The following is a 22145-nucleotide window of genomic DNA, read 5'->3' as shown; positions in this document are numbered from 1 at the left end:
TGCATAATAAAATATTCCTCATGAGGTCTGCTTCCAATAAATAACCGAGTACATCGGGGATGATACGATGGAGACATGTACGCACAAACACGCGAATGTAATGTTGGATAGAAACGTGCACACAATACGTGTATTGGTGATACGAATGTAGAAGAGATAGTTACTCACCAGTGGGCGGAACAAAGGCAAAGAGGACTTTCCAGAAGATGGTGAGCGAATGCATGAGATAATCCATTGCTGATGGTGAAGAGGGTTGACCACCTTCCGTGTCCTCCTCATCGCCCCCGCTGACGGTTAGTGCTTCCGTAAATTGTTCCTTCCAAGAGCTTGTGCCTGAAACCGAGGTTTTAGAATATATGTAATAGAAAAAAAAATAGAGAAGGAGAGAGAGCTTCAGATTTTTACCACGTTAGCCTCTTTTTGTACTTATTACGCTCGTTACACACGTTCATACTTATTACATAGCTTAATAATTCAGTTTTATAATTATTAATTTCTAATTTTGAGTTTTTCACTGTGTATTAATAATTTTACAAAAGACGTTATATGATAACGTATAATGATAAATTTCTAAATAATTGGTTTCTGAAAGAATTAATAACATCATAGAGATTAATATCACAACTATTTGTGTCTGTTATTTCCTTAATAAAAATGAAATACTGTGACGTTTAATATTCAATGAAGAATGTGTTGTAACATAAAGTAGTCACGCGCGGTGCATATACACACGTAAATCCAAGAGCATATCGAACAAGCGAACGGAACGCTTTACCCGAGGGCGAAAGTCGGAAAACCTTTGAGCGATTCCTTTACAAACCGAGCGAAGGCAGAAAATGCAGAAAGGAAAATCGAACGAAGGAGTGCGCCATAATAGAGCAACGCGATACTTTCCGCTATAATCGACTCCATTTTCACATACACGAACATACGAACACATACAGCTAACATATAGGTTATATAGATATATGGATACATATACGATTAAACGATAATACGTTTCCGATTGATTCGTTCAGCAAAAATATTTATCTGACGCATTTTCTTGCTAATGTATTCAACATTTATTTATTATTTTTAATATTTATAAATTATATAGGTACATATAATATCTTAAATAAATTTCCGCATGTATCAAATCTTCTACACATTAAATTTACACGTTACGCGATATTTGTGTTGTTTGTAATTATGATGTTATAATTACTTACAACATTTGTACTTGCATTTATCGCGTATCAAATATAACGAATAGTTTTTGAAAATTTACTTCGTAAAACAAAATAATAAAAATGATCTGATATTAATTGAAAAAATCTTGTGCAAATTTAATATGAGTGTAATGCATATTATTCTGACGTATTTGCGATTAATAATGAGACTTGTGCTGCAAAATTCGCGCTTTAGTAGTTTTTGAAAATTTATTTCCTAAAGCAGAATAATAAAAATAATATCTGCTATTAATTGAAAAAAATCTTGCGCAAATTTAATATGATTGTAATGCATGTTATTTTGACGTATTTGCAATTAATAATGAAGCTCATGTTGCAGTTCGCAATTTTAACGATGTGCCTTATAGAAAGATTAAAAAAGAAATGTGAAAAGTGAGACACGATGAAGCATAGCTGAAACGAACTGCGTAGCGAGCTCAGCAGAAGGGTGCAACGAATCCAGGGTACGCAGAAACGTGAGAATCATGCATATGGTGTTCGGGATCTTGAATTTCACGAATCTCCACATAACGTCGCATTCCTCTGGGTTGCATTTCTGAAAAGCCCCGATCTAAATGCTCGCGAGTCCCGTGATGCGCATTTTGTCCTCCATTGGGAGAACTGGCTAGACTGGGTCAAGCACTTGCCACATTTAATAATAAATTTATAGCATTGGATTGAGATAAAATTCTTCGACAACGAGGTGACGATTTCGTTACATTTTGTAAGACCATTGCACTCCAGAGAGTACCAAGAGTGTTACAAATAAAAATATTATACGTCTTTTCCTTTTCGTTTGTTTTTCAAGTGCGTAATAAATTTGAAGAAAAGTCTTTAAAAATGAAAATCAGAGAAATTTCTTTATTTTATTGCTGCAATAAAGATTTAATAAGATTTACGTTTTATGTGGTAAAACAAATTCTTTCCGTTAGCGATTATGTGACATTCAGAGGTGCTAAAATACATTTTTAAATTTTGCATGTATGTGTGTGTGTCTAGGAAGTGATGTTTTTAAATTGTAATAAATTTCTTTTAATATACATGCTTTTTCGAAATGTAGATATATCTCGATAAATTTTGAATACATATAATTTTTTTATATATTATAGTTGTACATATATGTTCCATCGAAATAGATCAGGGACTCACCGAGTATTATGGAGGCATTCGCTCGCTGGACGAGTTTATCCACAGTATTTTTGAATTCCTTCGATTCCTTGATCCTGATCTGAGCTCGAAACACCTCGCCCAGCCGCGGTTTACCCAGCAACGCCATTTTCTCCTCGTCCGTTCTCTCTTCGGGTTTCTTCATCTCTGCCGCCACCGCGAGTCCTGCCTCCGCTGAAATCAGAAAATCGCGTCTTGCTGCTACAATGTTGTCGAGGCACGTTCTACAGCGAAGTAAATAGAGAGTCGGCTTATTATCAGACACAAATAGCGAGTTTCGGTTTTCGCCTTTCCATATTTTATATATATATATATTTCTATTCATTTTCTTTTCATATCTATTTATTTCTTAATCTTGATTTTAATACCAAATTCTTTAGGTAGAATCAAGTCAAATTTTAATACTTACAAATTTTGATCTTAAGAGGCGTTAATAGTTTTATAACTTAAGCAACTGGGAATTAAAATTCTTTCTTGTAAGAAAAGATTAAAAGTTACAAATAAGACATTTAATTCAACGTCTTTTAAGAACGTCTTAGATTTTTCTTAGATTTGATAAAATTATTCTCAGCAATAGTATCATTTTTAGTACATTGTTATTGTTATTTTTAGTACATTGTTATTACCATTTTTAGTATATTATTGCATATATTGCACTCTTTCTCTTTCTGCCCTCCTATCTCTCTTCAGTAGTAGTATAGAAACTTAAGAGATTATAACTGTTTAGAGCAAATTCTTGATTAAAGACAAGTTTATAAGCATTGAGTTGAGAACGAAGTTCTCGAACGCGCGATTGATTGATTTCTCCTTGTTTGTAAATCCGTTCAAATAGGCCTTAAATGCATGCAATAAAAGCGACAGACAGCTTGCATCGACGCGTGGATGTGCCTTTGCTATCGATTGGCCTCATGAATTATAGTCGCGCGCGCCTCTCAGGTTAATTCCGTATTCGTACTTGTGTCTGACCACATGCCGACTCGCACCACTTGCACTGACGCTTTTCTACCGGCGCACAGTGTGAAATTAACTCGGTGTAGGGGAACAAAAATATCCTACGTGGCTGCCTACAAATAGGTGTAACGCTCAATTCCGCACATTAGTTTCGTCGTTATTGCACACACGCGCACGCACACACATGGTTCTAATGGAAGAAGTTGATCGTCAGCAATATTAACTAATACCTGCAACTACCCAGAGTTGTTACAATTTAAAACATGGAAAACGCAATGTATTGAATATTGCAATATCACTTGTGTAATAATAAAAACTTCCGACAGCGCATTGTAGCGTGAAATTTCTGTGGAATGGCAATTTCTGTGTAAATCTGCTGCATCGCAAAATAATATTCGGCAAGAGGTGATCGACCCTGCGCACCATGAGTATTTTTATTGATGATGAATGACGCATTTATTAATAAAAAAATAAGTTCCAGATGTAAGTACATTTCGAAATGAAACACAAGTGAAGAAATAGAGAAAAAGAGAAAATACATATATGTATAATCACATAATCATTACATAATTATGTGTAATTATAAAGAGAATTAGAATAAAATAGGAAAGATCTCAAATCGTCGACTCTTCTTTGAAAACAAAGAATAAAATATTTGACTGGAAGAATTTTGATCTGCGATTAAAAAATTTAATCTTTGGCTTCGTACGTCTCAATTCGTTCTCAAAATACCTCGCAAAATCCATGGTTTTCGATCTCTTTTATGCGTTTCAATAAGGAAATCAAAGAAGAGTTAGCGAGGGGACTCGTTTCTAAGGAGACCGATTATGTCCCAAACGTTTCCCAGCGAGATGGACAGACATTCTTTGTTAGGAATGCTTTATGGTAGAATCGGCGAGAAAACTTTCTGCTTCCCTCTTCTGCGATAATACCCTGTATTTCCCTGGAAAATCGGAGACGATATTGGGTTTTCCGCTGTGGAGTTCTGTGACTTACTGTCTGCCATATCTATCGCTTTGCGGTTCCTACTTTCATCTTGCTTACCCCAAAATCTTCTATATAGAATTACGCCTCTTGAATTTCACATTTCGTCTCTGTAAACCCCCAGTAAACTAACGGATCATCCCACATTATCCCTCCATTCACCTGACACTATGAAAAATAGCTCTTATGATTTATAATTTGACAATAATACGACAATCTCGCATGCAAACCATATACAAAACAATTTTTAAATGTTTTCTATAAATATGTAGAAATTAAACGTATACATATATGTTTATTCACTTACAATTTTTAAATGCAGTAAAATATTTTTATTTTATTATATAAAGCTTAAATCAGATTAAATTTAATTTAATCATATATGCAATAAATGTCAATTTGAATGAAATAAGAAGATTCATATATTTTTGCATTTAAATTAAATGGAGAAATAAAATTGTTGTTTGATTTAATAAAACGTCTTTAAACTTGAAAATATACAATAATATATTTTTGAATTTATTGCTGTTCAAATTGCATTGTCGTTTTTAACCCCTTTTACGTTGTATTCTTATTCTTAAAGACATCCCTTCGCGACCAGATATAATTTTGTTTACTTTATAGCTTCCCGTATTCTCGTATTACCTTCTAAAAGCTTCTTATCCTTTTGAAAGCTCATATCTTGACTGAAGCTCAACGAGTTTGGCTTTCCGCGCTAGCGAACCCAATTCCGCTCGATTTTTTCTCGATTCGATTCGAGATCGATGGATTATTTTTCTCTCCATTATTTTCATAACACCTTCAAGTACTCATTTCACGAAAAATTTTCTCGGACCACAATGTGTAAAACATTTTGCCAATAAATGATTTTCGAGTAAAAGATGTCATCAACTAATTATGAAATATTCTGCCGAAAAAAGAGATTACAGAGAAATACCGCAATAAGTTACCGCAAAAGTCACCGTTGTTAGTTTTTCGTAATAACGACCAGTAACGGACGACAAGGAATATAAGAATTGTTTACGACAACGTACAATAAAAAAAAGTCATCCGAGGAAAATGACTTTTCCTCGTTGCCACGTCAAGATTGCCTGGGAAAACTTGTAAAACGTAATTTTTTCTGCCGACTGGCCTGGCACGTATGTAGGTTGATGTAGCAGTTGAAATTGCTTCTGGTACTGCCAGCAAGAGTAAAGTGGATCGGCCGAGGGATGGATGAGGTCGGGGTGGTTAATGCGAGAGTGGACTTACCACGGATCACCCGAACGGCCATTGCGGTGAAGAGGGAGCATGGAGGAGGAGCCTGCGGTACGAAATGGAAATCGGGGAGGTTTTATGCCGGAAGAGCTAAGAAGCGGCGTAATATTTTTACTTCCGATCGATTGGAACGAGTTATCAATAAAATATCAATGAGATATCGATGAAATATCGATAGAAACTCCATTAACCAAGTACGCGATTAGTTGCGAGCGTAAAGGAACCACGTGAAACTGCAACTGTAGGAAATAGGGGCAGAAACGCTTTCCCGATTGCGTTCTCCGCACTTCTGTGAAAAATATATTTATTTTTTAAACCTAGACGCTATATACTTGTTCAAAGACGGAGACAACTGTATGTTTGACAATTTCCCAGTAAGAATCCTAGAATTTCTCGCGTCTCTTCGATTATGAGGGGGTATAAGCATGTATCTAGGGTATACTGGTGTGAAGCGAGCTGCCTTATTGAACGCACTTTCTCAACTGGCTTTACGCCAGTTCATACAACTTATTAACATTTCTAAACTTTGTAAAAGTGTATTAATTTCTATTGTTGCTCAGTGCTTAGACAGTGTCCGTAATTCCTGTTAATGGAGATGTTCATTATTCTTCGTTCTTTGGTTTTCCTTTTCTTATCTTTCCGTCAGCAACTTTAATTATGTAATTTTTATTATAAAGACCATAACGCTTTGAACACTCCGCAATTAAGTACATGGAAAAAGTTTTAATGTAAGAACTAGAAAAATAAAAATTTATTGAATAGAAGTTAGAGAACAATGTGCGAGATAAATATCTGCACATCTCGATCTGGTTTGGAGTATTTTCGGACGGACCCAGATGCGCACCATTTTACTTTGTTCAAACTTTGTTCCATGACTTTCCAGCTTTTATTTCTGCCAGTTTTATTATTTCCTACATTTGCCGCACCGTTAACTTTTTTCAGAATCGCATGATGTGCAAGTTATACAGATGCGTCACTTATTTGCGCATATTTTGTCGAGCTGTTCGCCTTCGAAGTTCGCTCGGCTTTAGCCCGGGAATCCATTTTTAGAAGCAACGTATGGCGCCTCGCGGCCAACGTAACTTACCGGCGCGGCGGTAAAGTTACTTCTAAGTGGTAAATTAGTCGCGCGCCTTGTTTCGAGGCCAGTCGGCAGAAGTTCGTTCGAATAACGGATTAAAACAAACGTTTCCAACAAACCTAGTGTCTCTTTGTTGCTTTTGCGCGTCACTTATTTATCATTAGCATTCACACTGGTTTACAGCGATATCAATCAAGAACAAACACTAAGTCTTGGAAGCTTTTAATTTGGAATGTTGGGAAATGGGAAGTCGTCTTGCATATCGACAAGATAAACTGTTTTATCTGGAAGCAAACATTCGTTACGTATTTCTCGCTTTTTTCTCATCAAGAGTTTCCTTTGATTGGGAGTTTTGATTTTCGTGTTTGTTATTATAATTCTATTCGATTGATCGTGCAGCGTTTCTTCTATGATGCGATAACGTTAAATTAAGCAATCGACAAGGAATTTCTTCATGAATTGCAGATTCGCGTCGCGCGTGTCGGGCCGGATGCTCTCGAACTCGACGTCTATTATCTGGCATGGTAAACACAGTTATTAATAAACCCCTGCTCTGTTTCATTATCGATGGGATTTTACGTTACGCATCCCGTACAAGCGATTTACACCCACGTCGTAAAAAAGCTTGAATGAAGACGAATATAAAATCTGAAACTACACATGTTATATGCCATGAACACAGTCTTCGCCATAAAAATATTATCCGAACCATTTATCGTGGAAATTATGAGTATAAAACTTATGGTAGATGTTTAGATCTTGTGCCACGTAGATTATTATCAAATTTTATCATGACATAATCATGGAACTGATCATAGACATTGCAGAACAATTTATAATATTTATTTATTATTTATTTATTTATTGATAAAATTATTATAACAATAAAAATCAGCCATCGGTGCTTATGCATTAAGTTAATGCGAATGATGCATCCAATGGTGGTGAATGAAATAATAGTTTATCATGGTCATGATTATTTCCGTCTCGTGCCTGCTTATCGCGTCTGCTGTGAGTCAGAAGAGAAAGCAAGTCCTGTCTGGCATGTTCGACTTTGTGCCTCGTTCTTCATCAACGCTTGAATGTGAATAAAAATTGCTTATTAAAGATTGTAAAATTTTTATCACGAGAATTATGAATATAAATTATGAAGTTTTATTAATCTTCCCTCAAATATATATATTTTACTAACTCGTGTTTTATGATAAATGATCATTATTTGAATACTCGAATTATTTATTATAACGCGCACATAACCGGATTAGGTGATAAAATAATAAACGCACTCGATTCGATTGTCTCGATTCGATTCGATCGGATGAATAAATAAGTACACGGTGACTCGACTGTCAAGCTTACTTATCCGTCTATTATCACTTATCAATCATTCGTAGTACAACTATGGATGTCATGTAACATGTCCACATTTATAAATAATTATATTTATAACGCGACGACAAGGTTTTTCTTCTTTGTAGGTATAAAGTAGTTGAACTGCATTGTGTAATTATTCTATAAACGTAAAGATGCACTTCTTAAAATATATAATAAAGAGAGATTATGTTGTTGAATATAAAACATTTATCGTACACTATTAGAGCACTAAAATGTATGCGGTAATTACGGTATATAATCACGTATGTTACATATATATAGCTCGTATAGAGCCTTACCCTTATCAGCACGCTACAGTTATCGCTTTATCTCTCGTACTCGCTACGTTCATTCATGATCGTTATTACTGAGGTTGATAAGTGATTATCAAGTGATGAATGAACGTGCCGCTCGATGGATCGTCGGTACCTTATCGATGCCTCAGACCGCTCTTATACAGGAGAGTCTTGTGTTGAGAGCTGGATATTAGTGTGCTTTTAAGCAGACATTTTCAATTGAATATAATCATGATTTACAAAATAATTCATATATCTCAGAGCAGATATTTCTTTCAATTCCTCTGAAAAGACTTGCTTTCTCAAATCATCAACGTACACGTGACGTATTGTGTAAGACGGATATCACTGTGAAATTTGAGCTCGCGAAATTTTACACAATGTTATCGGTGATCGTTAATTTGTATACAATACGGTAATCGAATGGCCACTGGACGAGCATTAACGCTCATCTGTGGCGCGGTAAATACACGGTGCTTTATAGGCGATTCTGCGTTTCACGATTGCCGAGTGGCACTCGCCGATTCGCCTTACGACGTCGCATAATGCAGCCGTAATAGCATATTATTGCTTCGTAGAAGCACAAAGTTGTGTGTCGTGGTGTAGCGGATGACCAGGGATGACTAGGCGGAAAAGCATTTCCGACATGCTGCGAAACAGAGATTCTCTCAGCCTCGGTTAAGGGGGGATTCTCATGTAACGAGTCAAAAAATTTTTTTTCCTTAAATCAACTGTAATACATGTGGAAAATATGTTCCTAAAGTTACAAATCGATATTCGACCTCTACGTATAGTTATAGTCGAGTTTTCGACCGCGCGTTGAGTAGGTAGCTGGGAGCGCTCGGAGCGGAGACACGCGTCTCGTCTGTCCTCACTCATACACTCGTACATAACAAACAGCTTCGCAGGTATACGTCTAATGGTTTTCTTTTGTTGTGATATACCTTCGCGTACTTGTATAGCTGAGGCAGGAAATTTTTACGAGAGCTTCAATTCGTGTGTTTGGCGTTTGGCTCCGAAATATTTATATTGTGGCATCCGAACAGTGGAAATAGTCGCATATATTGCTGCAGGATTATTCAACGAAGGCTATTTCGCCGTTTTAAAAATTATGGACACATTAGAACTAAAGATCGGTACCCATTGTAAGGAGTATGCAGACTCGTATGACGCCGCGCGAATACGGCAACAGGAGTGACGAAGCCTCAGTAGCTCGAAAGAAGCTCGAACTGCTCGCAAAGAACTGAATTTACAACAGCAGCAATTATACGAGGATGCAGAAGGCCTACTATATGGCCCTGGAATCGCCGATTAGGACTGTAAGTATTGAAAAGCATTACTTTTTATAACCGAAAACTTTAAACGCGTTTTTCTCGAAGTCACTTTTTTCAAACTGGTGTGCAGGATAACTAAAAAAATATTAGACCGATTGGGCTCTTTCGGGGCTCTACATGTAGACAATTATATTGTTCATCGTATGAACCTCAAAAGCAACAAAAATTTTTAAAGTAAATAATGTTTATTTCACAATAACAATGAAAATTTTAATGAAAAAACAGCATTTTTTTTCAAATATCGCCATTCTTTTCAATTTGGTTTTTTTTCTTGCTTCATGAGGTTCAAACGATGCGTAATGATCTATAATTAATAAATATTGTTGAATGTTCTGTTTCGGACCATTACAGCGGATGCTAGACTGCACACCGTTTGACGCCTGCGACGCCGAAGCCGCTGAAGGCGGCGTCCATACCTATATCTATATATATGTTTTTTTTAACCAAAAAAATATTTTTATATTCTCTTTACATGTATTGATGTACTATTAAAGTTTGAGATCCTTTGACTAAATACGTTCTTGAAAAAAGATTCCGAAAAATCTGCTTCTTTTTGGCTCTTTACATGAGAATCCTCCCTTAAGGCTCGTCGTTAAACGGTCATCCCCTTAGGCGACTCACAATTAGTTAGATGTGTACAGATGCAAAGGAACAAAATGCCTTTACCCGCTGTTTTAAAAATAATCTCCGGTAAAAACGAGACCGTTCTACCGGTTATGCTTCCCGCCCGCGCGATAAAACGCACCGTGGCACGGGAAACGTAATAAGAAGTACGTAACCGTGCACATATTATGCACATATTTTGCGCAACCGTGCGCGCAGATTGCGCCGCGGGTAATTAAAAGCGGAAGGCACAGCTGTCATAAACAAGAGTTTCAACTAAATTCAGGCGGCAAATGTATCGCAAAGAAAGACGGAAGCAAGCCGAGCTTGACCCAGAATACGCCGGCCGTAAAACCCGGCTCGTTACACAATGCATGACTTAGAAAATAAATAAAATTGCAACGCCGGTCGAACAAGGCGCGAGCGCCGGCTGCATTATTGGAAATGTAATAATGGATCGTGCACCCGCGCCTTCTGTTTTTACTGATAGATATATGGAACGATAAAAATAATTATATTCTCTCATGCGCACGTACTGATGCATTACGAAAAAAAGATGCGAAAAAGAAGAAAGAGGGAAATAGTAATGCAAGATAAACCCAGAAATCTTCCGCAGAATATGAAGAAATAAATTGCATGCAACAAGAATCGTTTATTAAGTGCATTATTTATTTTGAATTTATTATTACTAATTAATTTATTATTGCTAATTAATTGGTTAACCGTTAATTAAAGTAATTATTTATTATTAACGTTATTATCGCTGTCATTATCTTTATCGATTGCAAACTAGTCCGGATTGGCCGTTTCTGATTCGTTTCGTTTCTGATCAAGATTGATGCGATGCTGATCAATAATTTGAATAAATTCGGACAAGAATAATAGTGGAGAGTATCGAACGAGTTGATCTCTGTCTCCGCCGTCTGGCATACATATCCTCAATACGAGTCAGATACACGCTTTAACGACTTATACAACCCCAGACGTAGTTTGTCTAGTTTGTGATTGACGTCAGACTGTATTTAAAGTTCTATAGAGTCTACATAAAGCTAGACCAGTCAGATGATACTCGTCACGGATTTTCCTGACTCGTGCGAGCCGCAAGGGATGATGGATCCCATTACAGCTTCCAAGCTTCCATCTCGCTCTTTCTCCTGTCCAACTGGTTTATTCTTCGCTATTAGTCAGCACACTGCCAGACTTTTAATGTGGACAAATGTGTGTCGCGAATAGTCTGATCTCTGGTTTTTATCGAACTATCAGAATGTTGAGAAGAATGAAAGATCTGGTTTTTGACAATATTTTGACAATAGCGTGTATGATGAACAATTAAAACAAATTAATATGATGCGATCATAAAAGTATTATGTTAATAAATTAAATCAGACATATTTGTTTTGTATGATTTTTGCCTCCGGAGGTATCATTTTGGTTATTCGCGAATATTCTCGTATTATGTAATATGTAATATGCCATATTACATTTCTCGTTTTGCACGACAGTAATTACAAATATTTATTTTAATATTTCAATAATATTTCAATAACACGAATATAATAATAATCCGGAGAATTAAATTACAAATAACATTTACGAGGAAATAGATATTGTTGTTGACATATTTAGTTTCTCTTCTTCAAATACGTAACTTGAATATCGTTTTTCATTTCATACATACATATGTACGTGGTTTCATGAAACATAGCATGATATAAATATTGTCGATTCTTGAAATATCGAGCTTGAACCTTTTAAATAATTATTTTAAATGTCTAATGTAATAATAATACGTTGACGTCTTTATATTAATTTCATGGTAGGATGCACTCTGGATGCATTCTGTATGCGTGCGTAGCCATTTCTGGGAGGTGCAGACGGAACCGCTGGTTGGTGAACTTTGTCAGTCTGGTTTATAATTGGCGTCGGACCGAATTTATCGTCTTATATTCGGGATTGTGCGAGGGGCCACGTGATAATTTTGAATTCTCGTCGTCTCGATGTAGCGCAAGTGCAAGTGCACGCGCCAAACGTATATAATTCTACGCTTTACAACTCGGAAGCTTTAATCGCTCATGCAACTGATGGTGCATTAATCGATTTTTGTGTTTGCACAAATATGTACCGCTACTCGATATTCACTTTATACGTGTTTATAAAAAATATGTTACGTGTTGATATATAATCGCATATACAATATTAAAAGAATTATTTAAAGAGTCTAAAATTGAAAATTTTTAACATTTCAAAAATATTTCAAGATTTAATAATATTTAAATAATACACGTATAATATAAAATACTTATGTGTAAAATTACGTATTATATGAAATTATAATACGTTACATTATATACATTCTATTGTACGTGTGTATACATTATGTATATATAATATATCGGACAATATTCTGCATTTTTTAAATTTTTATTGAAATGTAACATTCTAATTAGAAGCATACATTAAGTTGCAAAAACTTTATATATTTGTTAAATTAAAGAATTTCGAAATACTGTTTTATAATAATTTATTAGTATTAGTATTGAAATGACACGCAAAAGTGAATAATTCGTATGGGAAATTACATGGAAAGAACACGAAGAAATATAAAAAAGTACAAAAGCTTGCAATTAGAATACAGATCTGTGCGACAGATACGTGTATCAAGTGTCTGATCACGATCCTTGAACTGCTGGCAGAAATAAGTGCAAACGTGTAGATATGCGACTAATAATAGTGCAAGCTAATACGCGATGCTAATGCAGATCATCCGGTAATATTTTTGTAGCTTTCCTCCCGCATTTGTTGATTTTATCGTGCGATATTTTCTAGCTTGTCGAACAATTTTCTGACAACAATAAATAGACGATCCTACACTAAAATATTTCATATAAAAATGCCTATTGAGGTAAATATAAAAATTCCTAGTAACACTACCGCGTTGCGAAAACATGTTGGCTTATTTTTGCAACAATCGTAATTGAAAATTGCTAGAGAAGAAAAAATTTTTATTAATATTATTATTACGATTATTATTATTACACACAATTTATATACGGAATACATTTTGTCAAATCTCTCGCTTATTCAATAAAGGAACGTTTATGCTGAAAATGACACATCGTTCAATCAAGTCTCGGAAAGTAATTTTATGGATGTTTTTCTTCCTCATAATTCCAGCGTTTCTAAAACTTTTAGGATAATTCCTGTCATGAAAAGCCGCGAAATGTCATGAAAGGTCGTTAATTATTCGCGTCGACCATTTAGCCAAATTTCGTGATTTCATTAAGCGCTACACATCACCTTGAATTCCTCTGAGAAAATTCACAGGCTATTAACGCCCTGCAAGATTCATCCGGAACTATCAACCCCTTCGCCGGGAATCTGTAATCGATTTCTCTTTCATCGAGAACTCTTGGAATTATCGGTAGGGTAATTGGCTCGATCTAAATAGCGATGAAAATTGAGGCTGAAGAGAGAAAATCTCTAAAATGAAAGCATTTTTTACCGTAAAGATTTAACGATTCTTGTAGAGTTAATGAAATATGCTAATGTGTTTGTATCTTAATCTTTTTTATACACTAACGATTAAATGATTAAACAAATGTCATAAAAATATTGAAATACTTCATTTTTCAAGCGGACTTAATTAAGAGAAATATTATAAAATTTAAGATAATTAAAGAAAATAAATATTTTTAATATCTAAATTTAGTTTAGAGAAATTTCTATAAAAATAAAGGCATGTATATTATATTATATATTATAGTATTATATAACTGTATGTAAACAATTGTTAATGTATTTAATATTCCAAAGGCTGTAAGATATTTTTAATAATAATCACCGTATCAATAATATATTGATGTTAAGAATACCCAGGAGAATCAGAATCGCAAACGTCCCTAGATATGCATCGATCTGGGAGACACCGACATGATTCTGGCAAGCTCTGCTGGTATTTATAGATAGATACGCGAAAATTTAGTATCTCCGAGCGGGACGCATGACCCGTATCTCCAAGGCGTATTTAAGGGAGGAACATTTTTGTTGAATTTTTCAAAACCTTGGTTTTGCTTTGTTATTTTGTAATTGCACATATTCTCTCATTACTCTCTATAATAGGAGAGAATATAAACAATAAAATATTATATGAAATTAGAGAAGAATTATTGGTCGGTCAAAATGTTTGATTCAAGTTTTGCATAAAATTTAATTTTATTGCATTCAGTAGAAACAAATTATTCATTAACCAAATAATCACCATCGTTGTTTATAGTCAGATACTTGTTTATGATATAAACATTATGAACATTGTTGTCTGTAGTAATACATGTAAATGCACATGACGTCAATTATTGAAAATCGAATCGAACTTTTTGATTGACCCAACATATTATAAAATGTTAAGATTAGAGGCGATCTTACTATCTCTAATTGTTCATAACTTTGTAATAAACAACAAACGATAGCTAAAACTTTTTACAAATTAGTCAGAGCCGTGATTCTTGATAATAATATACGTCAAGATAATTGAAATCGCTCCTAATCTTAATTTACTAATGTTAATTTGACTTTTAATTTATTGCTAAATAGATTCTACAATAGAACTTTGATCTGGAACTTGATCGTGAAATGTTGAATGCAATGTTATGAAAATTGGAAAAGTATACAATGAAAATGGTAACATTTTTCTTGCAACATTTTCTGGAGACAAAATTGTCTCCCAATAATCAACTAAAAGAAGTTGCGGTAACGGAACAGCTGGTGGTCATCTTGAAAACACCCCAGGGACATTCTGAGAACACCCCGGGAATACTCTGCGTTAATGCATAAGCATGAGCATTGCTGTTCACCGGTCGTTGCACGTGTTACCGTGGCTCACAGCTGCACGTGCACGCTGCCGCCAAAACGAAATCGGGTGATGGCTGTTATTCCTCTGTGAAGTTAGCGTCTCGTTTTCAGAATTGCGACCTAATTGATGGAGTCGTGGCGTCTCTCCAAATAATTTTACAGTTTTGACACGTCTCGAAATGAATTCCGGCGACTAAATATAAAGAAACAAGCTTGATGGGAACACGATAGCTTTCGTGGCTTCGTTAGAATTTATGATAATTGCTATGATCTCTCGTGTGAGTGAACTCTTCCGTTCTGATCGGAATCGATTAGAGTTATACTTCTCGAACATGGCAACGTGTATATTTTAATCAAAATCGAAATGATAACGGCTTGACGCAAGTTAAAAAATTGTCTTCTGTTATATATAATTTTTGCGAATGTGATGTAAGTTAGCAGATATCTATGAAAACTATGCACACACCCGTCATAAAACACTCCGCTCAAATCTGGAGGATATTATAAGAAAACAATCGTAAATATTCTAATGTGCTATGTCTTCACACTTTATTTTAGTTTGCACGAAACAGCCTATCTATTCGTAAAGAACGCTCTATTTCTACTAATTAATGTGGAATGGCAAAACCTAATGTGGGTTGTGTGGACAAAGCGATTTCCCAATCGATATCCTACAAAATTACACTCTCGGGGGAGGAAGGGGAGAGCGAACTCTGTATTAAATGCGTCCTCGTTGTATTAAAATGCGCTATACGCTACTGCGGTGGTTAATCAATCAGCACTGGACTAATTAATGCGCAGTAGAGGACACAAAATTCGGACAAGCGCATTGCGTCCATTTGTTCAAGACTTACGTTTAATCACGGCGAATCCAGGTAGAGAACCAGCGCGTAACATATGCATGAAGAGATACGTAGAAATCAGTTTTTCATCGAGAATAATGTCATCACTTCTTATCAAAAATATTCTTATTAAAAACACAGATTCTGTGACATAATTAATCACTATAAGATAATTGTCGTTTACGTGTTTCTTGATTGATCCATTATTGAATTTTAAACTCGACATTTATGTTTCACATTTGTAAATTGATATATTAATATGCTCATATTCATGATATATTATTGTATGAAATTGTAATTTACATAAAACATTATAAAGTATATTTATATTATAATAATATAAAATATAATACAATTATATGTATACGTAAAAATATACATGTAATAAACATGTATATTACTCATACATTAATATATACACATTTATTATTATTAATATTGGAAACTGAGTTGATTTTAAGTGCCATTACCGAATGCGATTGAGCCGAGAAACGTGATTTGAAATTTCTTTCATCGCAGACTCATTCTCGTAGGGTGACTGACGAAATTTCTGGCACGATCTGTACCATCAAAAAGTTAGCAAAATCAAAAGACAGAAAGAAAGGATGACAGCGCTATCAAAATCGGATGTTGAAAGTCAGTTCGAGTCAAGATTGCCTTCTGCATCATCTTCCTTTATTTCTCTCGCGTGTATGCAAGATGAGGCATTTAAATCTAAGCACCCCTGAATCTCCTTACAGGCATGCAAAGAAGCTCCTCGGAGAAAAGCCAGCTCGAGCCAGCGTGTCGTTACGCGCGTCAGTATGCATATTGCTATTCTCACGTACATGTACCATGTACTACACACCTCATACATACATACATATTATGTATTTCCCGATATCTTTACCGTATAATTACCTCTTTCGTCATCGCTTCATGTTCGCGCATCGTCGAGGACACTGCAACTTTTTCCGGGGAGCTTTTTTGTTTCGGGTATATACCTATGTATAGAAATGTGTCTGATTCTGTGCAAGGCAGGAAAAAAAGAATTGAAAACTGCCGTCGAGATTCCGTGATTTCATTACGTATTGACAGATCTGGGATCAGAGGACTCACCTCCTTGTAGCAACGGCTCGCCCAGTTCGACGTAGAAGAGAGCATCCTTCTCGTACGAATCCTCCTCGATGATCTCCAAGCCGAGGATCTTCCTGAAACGAGCACGAGATGTTTGAAAATATTCCTTGTACAAAGAGCGAACGAAAATAATTTGCGATATCTTTCTGACATTTATGCAAATGGCAAATGGTATTCGGTGTATACCGCATTCATCACCGTTATTGATTTAAACTTCGAAAGCATGATTATATTATTTGAACCGGAATGCGACTGGGCGTGACACGGTTCTTTCTTGCATGTTTCATCAGAATAAACACGTCAAAATTATCGCCGGCTTCAAATCTTATTGTGCGGTAATTGATTCACTGGAGGCGGTAAGCTGTCAAGTGGTGTAAACGGGAGTTGCTTCATATTGTTTCGAACTACATGGCGGCGGAACGACGTCGCGGAAATCGATTTATTACTTTGGGTAATTAAATGTCGGATAACTGCGCGACCCACAAGCGCACATTAATGTCACCGGGCGTAGTAATTGAGGAGTTTTTTTGAAGGAGCGTGCCATTTTCTGGGAGACGTCGCGGCACGTTGTTGTTATCTATTTCAAATAGTCGCATCAGGCTAGCTATAGGAAGTATAAGCAGTAAGCATATACCTTGTGCACGGGTAATACATGCGAATCAACATGGAAATGTCAAACATATGTCGTAGGCATACACCGATAGGTCGCGCGTCGCTTTATGCACAGGGTGACCAAGAATAAAACGTAAAAAAGATAAAGTCGGAGTAAATTTTCACGTGGACGTTTAAACTTTGCGGCGAGGTGAAACTCTTGGTCGATCTTTATTTAGCACCTTTATTGCAACGACATTTGCGCATTTGTACATTTACCTTGCACCATTTTTTATATCCCGTACCTCGAAATACCTAGGGATACTGAAACAAAATTGATCGACCATTGCGTAATTTATCGCCGCAGTAACAACGAAAAATGCTGATCCATTAGAGCAATGCTTTTGGTTCTTTAAATGAGACACTGAAAAAATTGTAAGTACACTCGAAACGCGATAGAAAATAAGCTAATTTTGAGAGTGAGTGCCCATTAAGTGATTACTTTTGTAAGTTAGAAAATAATAGAAACATGAAATTAATGAATTTCCACAAAAGAGAGAGCCTGAGAAGTGCCTTGATTTGATGAGTTCTGTTTGCAAATATTTTAAAAAATACATGAAACGTTGTTAAGTCAGTTCCAGAGCCGTGCGTGCACAGTGCTCTCTCTCTTTGTGCGTGCATCCGTCTGTCGCCGAGGTTGCATAATCTGCAGTTATGCAGTAATACGAAATTGTACAAGTGCAGCGAAATGAAAACTCGTTAGGGGTGAGAACCTCATTTAGCATACACTATAGTTAAACCAGCTAATGCTCGTTATCTTGACAGTGAAACACGCGAGACTTAATCCACGTTCATTCATGTCGTGCATGCGAGTGTCCCTTCCACTTTATTGCTGTCTGCTTTAACTTGATGCGTAAAAAGGTCCAGAGGGGAAAATGTCCTCGCAGAAGATGCAAATCAGATGTTCGTACGTTCGTACGTCTTTCAGTGCACCGGACTCAGTCCCTCGCGAATCCCGACTTAAGGTGACGAAAGATGGGAGGACAGATGTACAATTTTCTCGTGCTCTTCATGGATCTTAATTCCGCGGTGGGATTTACTGCTTAATCTGCAGAATCACCGCCGACGATCTCAGCGGCCAACGATTTCTCGTCTCGTCTCACGGCAGCGGCGGCTCCCAAACTAACTGCCACGTAAAATCATCTCGTTACTTCTGACGATGACGGAGCGCGTCGATTATTTTTACCGGGAAAAATGATGGTTGCAATCTAGTAATCCGCGAATCAGAGAGACGCCGCGTTCGCGCTTAATTGCGAGTTATCCGGCTACAAATGGCGGCGGAAAGCGGCGTAATGCGTTTTAATGGGCCGAGATATTGTCTAACGCGATTAACTGACCCTTTGTGCTGACGGAGGTCCTAGGGTCTTAAGGTAAATCGCATCACGTGGCTTAGACTGCGTCTTGCTGAAATGAGTTCTGTCTACTTTAACGACAAAATTGCTAGAACCGAATCGCCTCGTAAAAGCGATACTGATCTCGTGCGTCTGATTAAATAGCGTGCGGAAAGTCGGCGTTCCTACTATAATACATTGCATCGCTCATTTGATTTTTTTATCTTTATACTCTATTTCTAATTTGTACTTCTAACTAGTAACGCTGATGGATTTAATCGACCGAATGGATGACATGAACGTAAAAAATTTTGAAAAGGAAAAGGTCGTCTTTAATTGCAAGACTTTTTCGTTTTGATGATATACAAAACTTTCGCATCGGAAATGATCGAATGTTCGTGACTGCGGCAACATCCGAAGGGAGCAAATGGGAGGCGACGCCTTTCTCCGACGACGCCGACGCCAACGCCGACGCCGACGCCGTGGGGTCGATCTGATCATCCTATATAAGCCAAAGTATAACAACACTAGAACGATCCCAAAACTGATAAGCACAAAAACTTATATATTAGCGTGAATTGGTGCTCAAAAGAAGGTTGCGATGAAAATCTTGTAATTTTTAATTATGTTAGAAGAGGCTTGATGGATAGCATGCGATATATTACAGCGAAAAATACTCTTCAAAATTTGATACAATGTCCTTTTAATTCTGAGTTCATCATGATGATGTCATTTCTCATTATTAGATTTCTCATACTTTTTATTATTTTATTACGTACACAGATTGGATCAGACCACGTGTAAATGAAAGCTCATCAAGATCGATTTACATGAGTTTAAGTAACGATGCTGGAATAATCGAAAAATTTTGATACTTCCCCTGTTAATTAGCTAATTAAATTGGATTAATTAAATTAGTTAGCATCCCCACAATAGAAACGTAACGACAGGCCAAATCAAAAGCCTTAATTAAGCTTTTTACCTCGATTCTTTTATTATTTAATTCATTCAAATTTAAAAAATATTCTCATCAAACATGTAATATTAGCGCATCAAACGTGATAACTATACCTTTTATGAAAACATTTCTCTGATATATTATTTTTTATATTCTCTTTCATATTTTAAATACATTTAAAAAAATTTTTGTTTTAATTTAACTTTTTCCATATAATACGCACACACGTATAGGTAATTAAAAAATTTGTTTTTTAGATTCAAATATTACTATATGTTTTACTTACTTAATTACTTAGCTTGATCAAGGTGCGAGCTTAAGAAAGGCATCTAAGGGTCTGATATAGGAATGATAGTACGTCATTTTATCGAGAGTAGATAAGCAGTTTCCACATAGTTGAAATACGGATGAGCGCTTGGGAAGGTCTAACTATAAATAGCGTTAGAATATCCATTTAAGTTCGTACGCACGTTAAATCGATCGACCTCTACTCGTTATAACGAGGTCTTGCGTTAGCGCCTGATGAACACTAATCTCTCCCCTGAAAAGGGGTAACTCACTTATTTATATTGTATTGAATCTCGTTCGACAACGACACAAGCAACGACACGAGGCATTGAAGGTGCACATTTTGGCACATCAACTGTTCTTAATCAACAAGAAAATATAAACGTGCATTTTGTTTAAGGTCTATGTCAATTGATAATGACGGCGAGTTCGGCTTAATCAAAATTTGCTTCGATAAAACGATATGTATTCGAGTGATATCAAATAATTCAAATACCGTGTCGTTTTTAACTTCTCGCGGCTTTACCAGAAAAATCGATGCGTCCATCCCCTCACTGCGAATTTTAGAATACACGTGCGAGAATTGTGAAATATGTAGGAGTCGTATCTCATTTTATATTCGCCTCGTTTCTCACCTGAACTCGAATGCCACCCTCTACCCTGATGTCGAACAATCGATACCCCCTTATATTTTTCCCCCACCTCCAAATCCATCGAGAGCAAGGGGATTCCCAGGAAATTGCGTGTTGCTAAGAACTCGGCTATTCGTGACGATTCGTGACGATACCGTGACGATCGAGGCGAGAAGCTTTTTTCTCACGAGGGGGAAAGGTAAGAGCAACATAAACAAAGTAATATAGTTGCACATAAGTGTGTCGTGACTCATGCGGGATTTATCTGACGGATAGATCTTCCTGGCAAACTTGAAGTCAAACTTTCCCTCAGGGACAGACAGTACCGATGCAGGCAGCATCGAGATAGTTCTTGATTTGTAATGGATAGCCTGGGAATGGATAGTCTTCTATTTGCACGTTGTTCACTTTTCTATGATGAATTGCCTCCTCGCGCGTCCGTGGAGTCGCGTATTATTACGTTACGTAAAATTATTCAAACTGTATTTAATGGAATATGAGAGACAGTAATAATAAAGTCGTAATAACCATTTGCACGGTTATATTAATAAATCGGAACTGTATCGAGTCGAGAGAGATGCGCAGAGTGAATTAATCAGTAATTAATTTTGTTGAAATAATGACGAGAGCTCGAATGTTCGTGCGAGTAATAGCGACGTTTTATCGTAAAATTTATCGCAAAGATCTAGTGGCTCTCTGACGCGAACTTCAACAAAAGCTGCATTCGGCTGCAGTTAACTGCATTGAAGCCATCTCTCTTGCGGTAACATACGCACCACATAATGTCCCCATTATACCGTGACCATCGATACGTACACGTAGTATAAGCCATGTGTAAAATCCCAACTTGAATAGTTCACTTGAATAGTTGATCCATGTATGCGTGCGTTGTATAAAACGCACACTAACGCAAGCTCCTTAGGTAAATAAACGTACCCTTGAGATGTACGGAATCGAGAAATTACATTCGACGAACTCATTGTTGGTCTCGATCCAGAGAGATTCTGTTAGATCGACAATTGTAACACCTGATTTTCTAACTTTTTACTAGAAAAGTTTTTTAGTCGATTTTTCTCTCGCATTTTCTGCTACGAATTTTTATTACAAAATTCTGTTGCAAAGTGTTCTTATGAATTTCTGCGAACTCTTTCTCCGTACATCGCTCAGAGATGGTGAGTTTTATTTCTCTACAAATCATCTGAGCAAAGAAATTTCTAGTTT

At 36.3% G+C, this 22145-nt stretch overlaps 2 protein-coding genes across 7 annotated transcripts in view; one reads left to right on the top strand and one right to left on the bottom strand.

Annotated features, from left to right (window-relative positions):
* The window catches only part of LOC105279895 (purine nucleoside phosphorylase), an 87130-nt gene that overhangs the window by 27795 nt on the left and 37190 nt on the right, over positions 1-22145 (top strand). The window lies entirely within an intron of this gene.
* LOC105279893 (sodium/calcium exchanger 2) overlaps positions 1-22145 on the bottom strand; it is a 45095-nt gene that overhangs the window by 15103 nt on the left and 7847 nt on the right. For 3 of the 6 annotated variants that reach the window (XM_011340005.3, XM_011340000.3, XM_011339999.3), the window contains exons 3-5: positions 17047-17138; positions 2361-2579; positions 169-333 (exon numbers count right to left, since the gene is read on the bottom strand). In XM_011340005.3, the coding sequence (XP_011338307.1) occupies positions 169-333; positions 2361-2579; positions 17047-17138 (476 nt within the window). The remainder of the gene's footprint in view (positions 1-168; positions 334-2360; positions 2580-17046; positions 17139-22145) is intronic. The other 3 variants (XM_011340001.3, XM_011340003.3, XM_011340002.3) reach the window with 3 other exon arrangements.

The sequence above is a fragment of the Ooceraea biroi genome, chromosome 7, assembly GCF_003672135.1.
Source record: "Ooceraea biroi isolate clonal line C1 chromosome 7, Obir_v5.4, whole genome shotgun sequence".
In the NCBI taxonomy this organism is placed as follows: domain Eukaryota; kingdom Metazoa; phylum Arthropoda; class Insecta; order Hymenoptera; family Formicidae; genus Ooceraea; species Ooceraea biroi.
The sequence above is the reverse complement of the archived record's forward strand: the minus strand, read 5'-3'. Positions and strand labels throughout refer to the sequence as shown.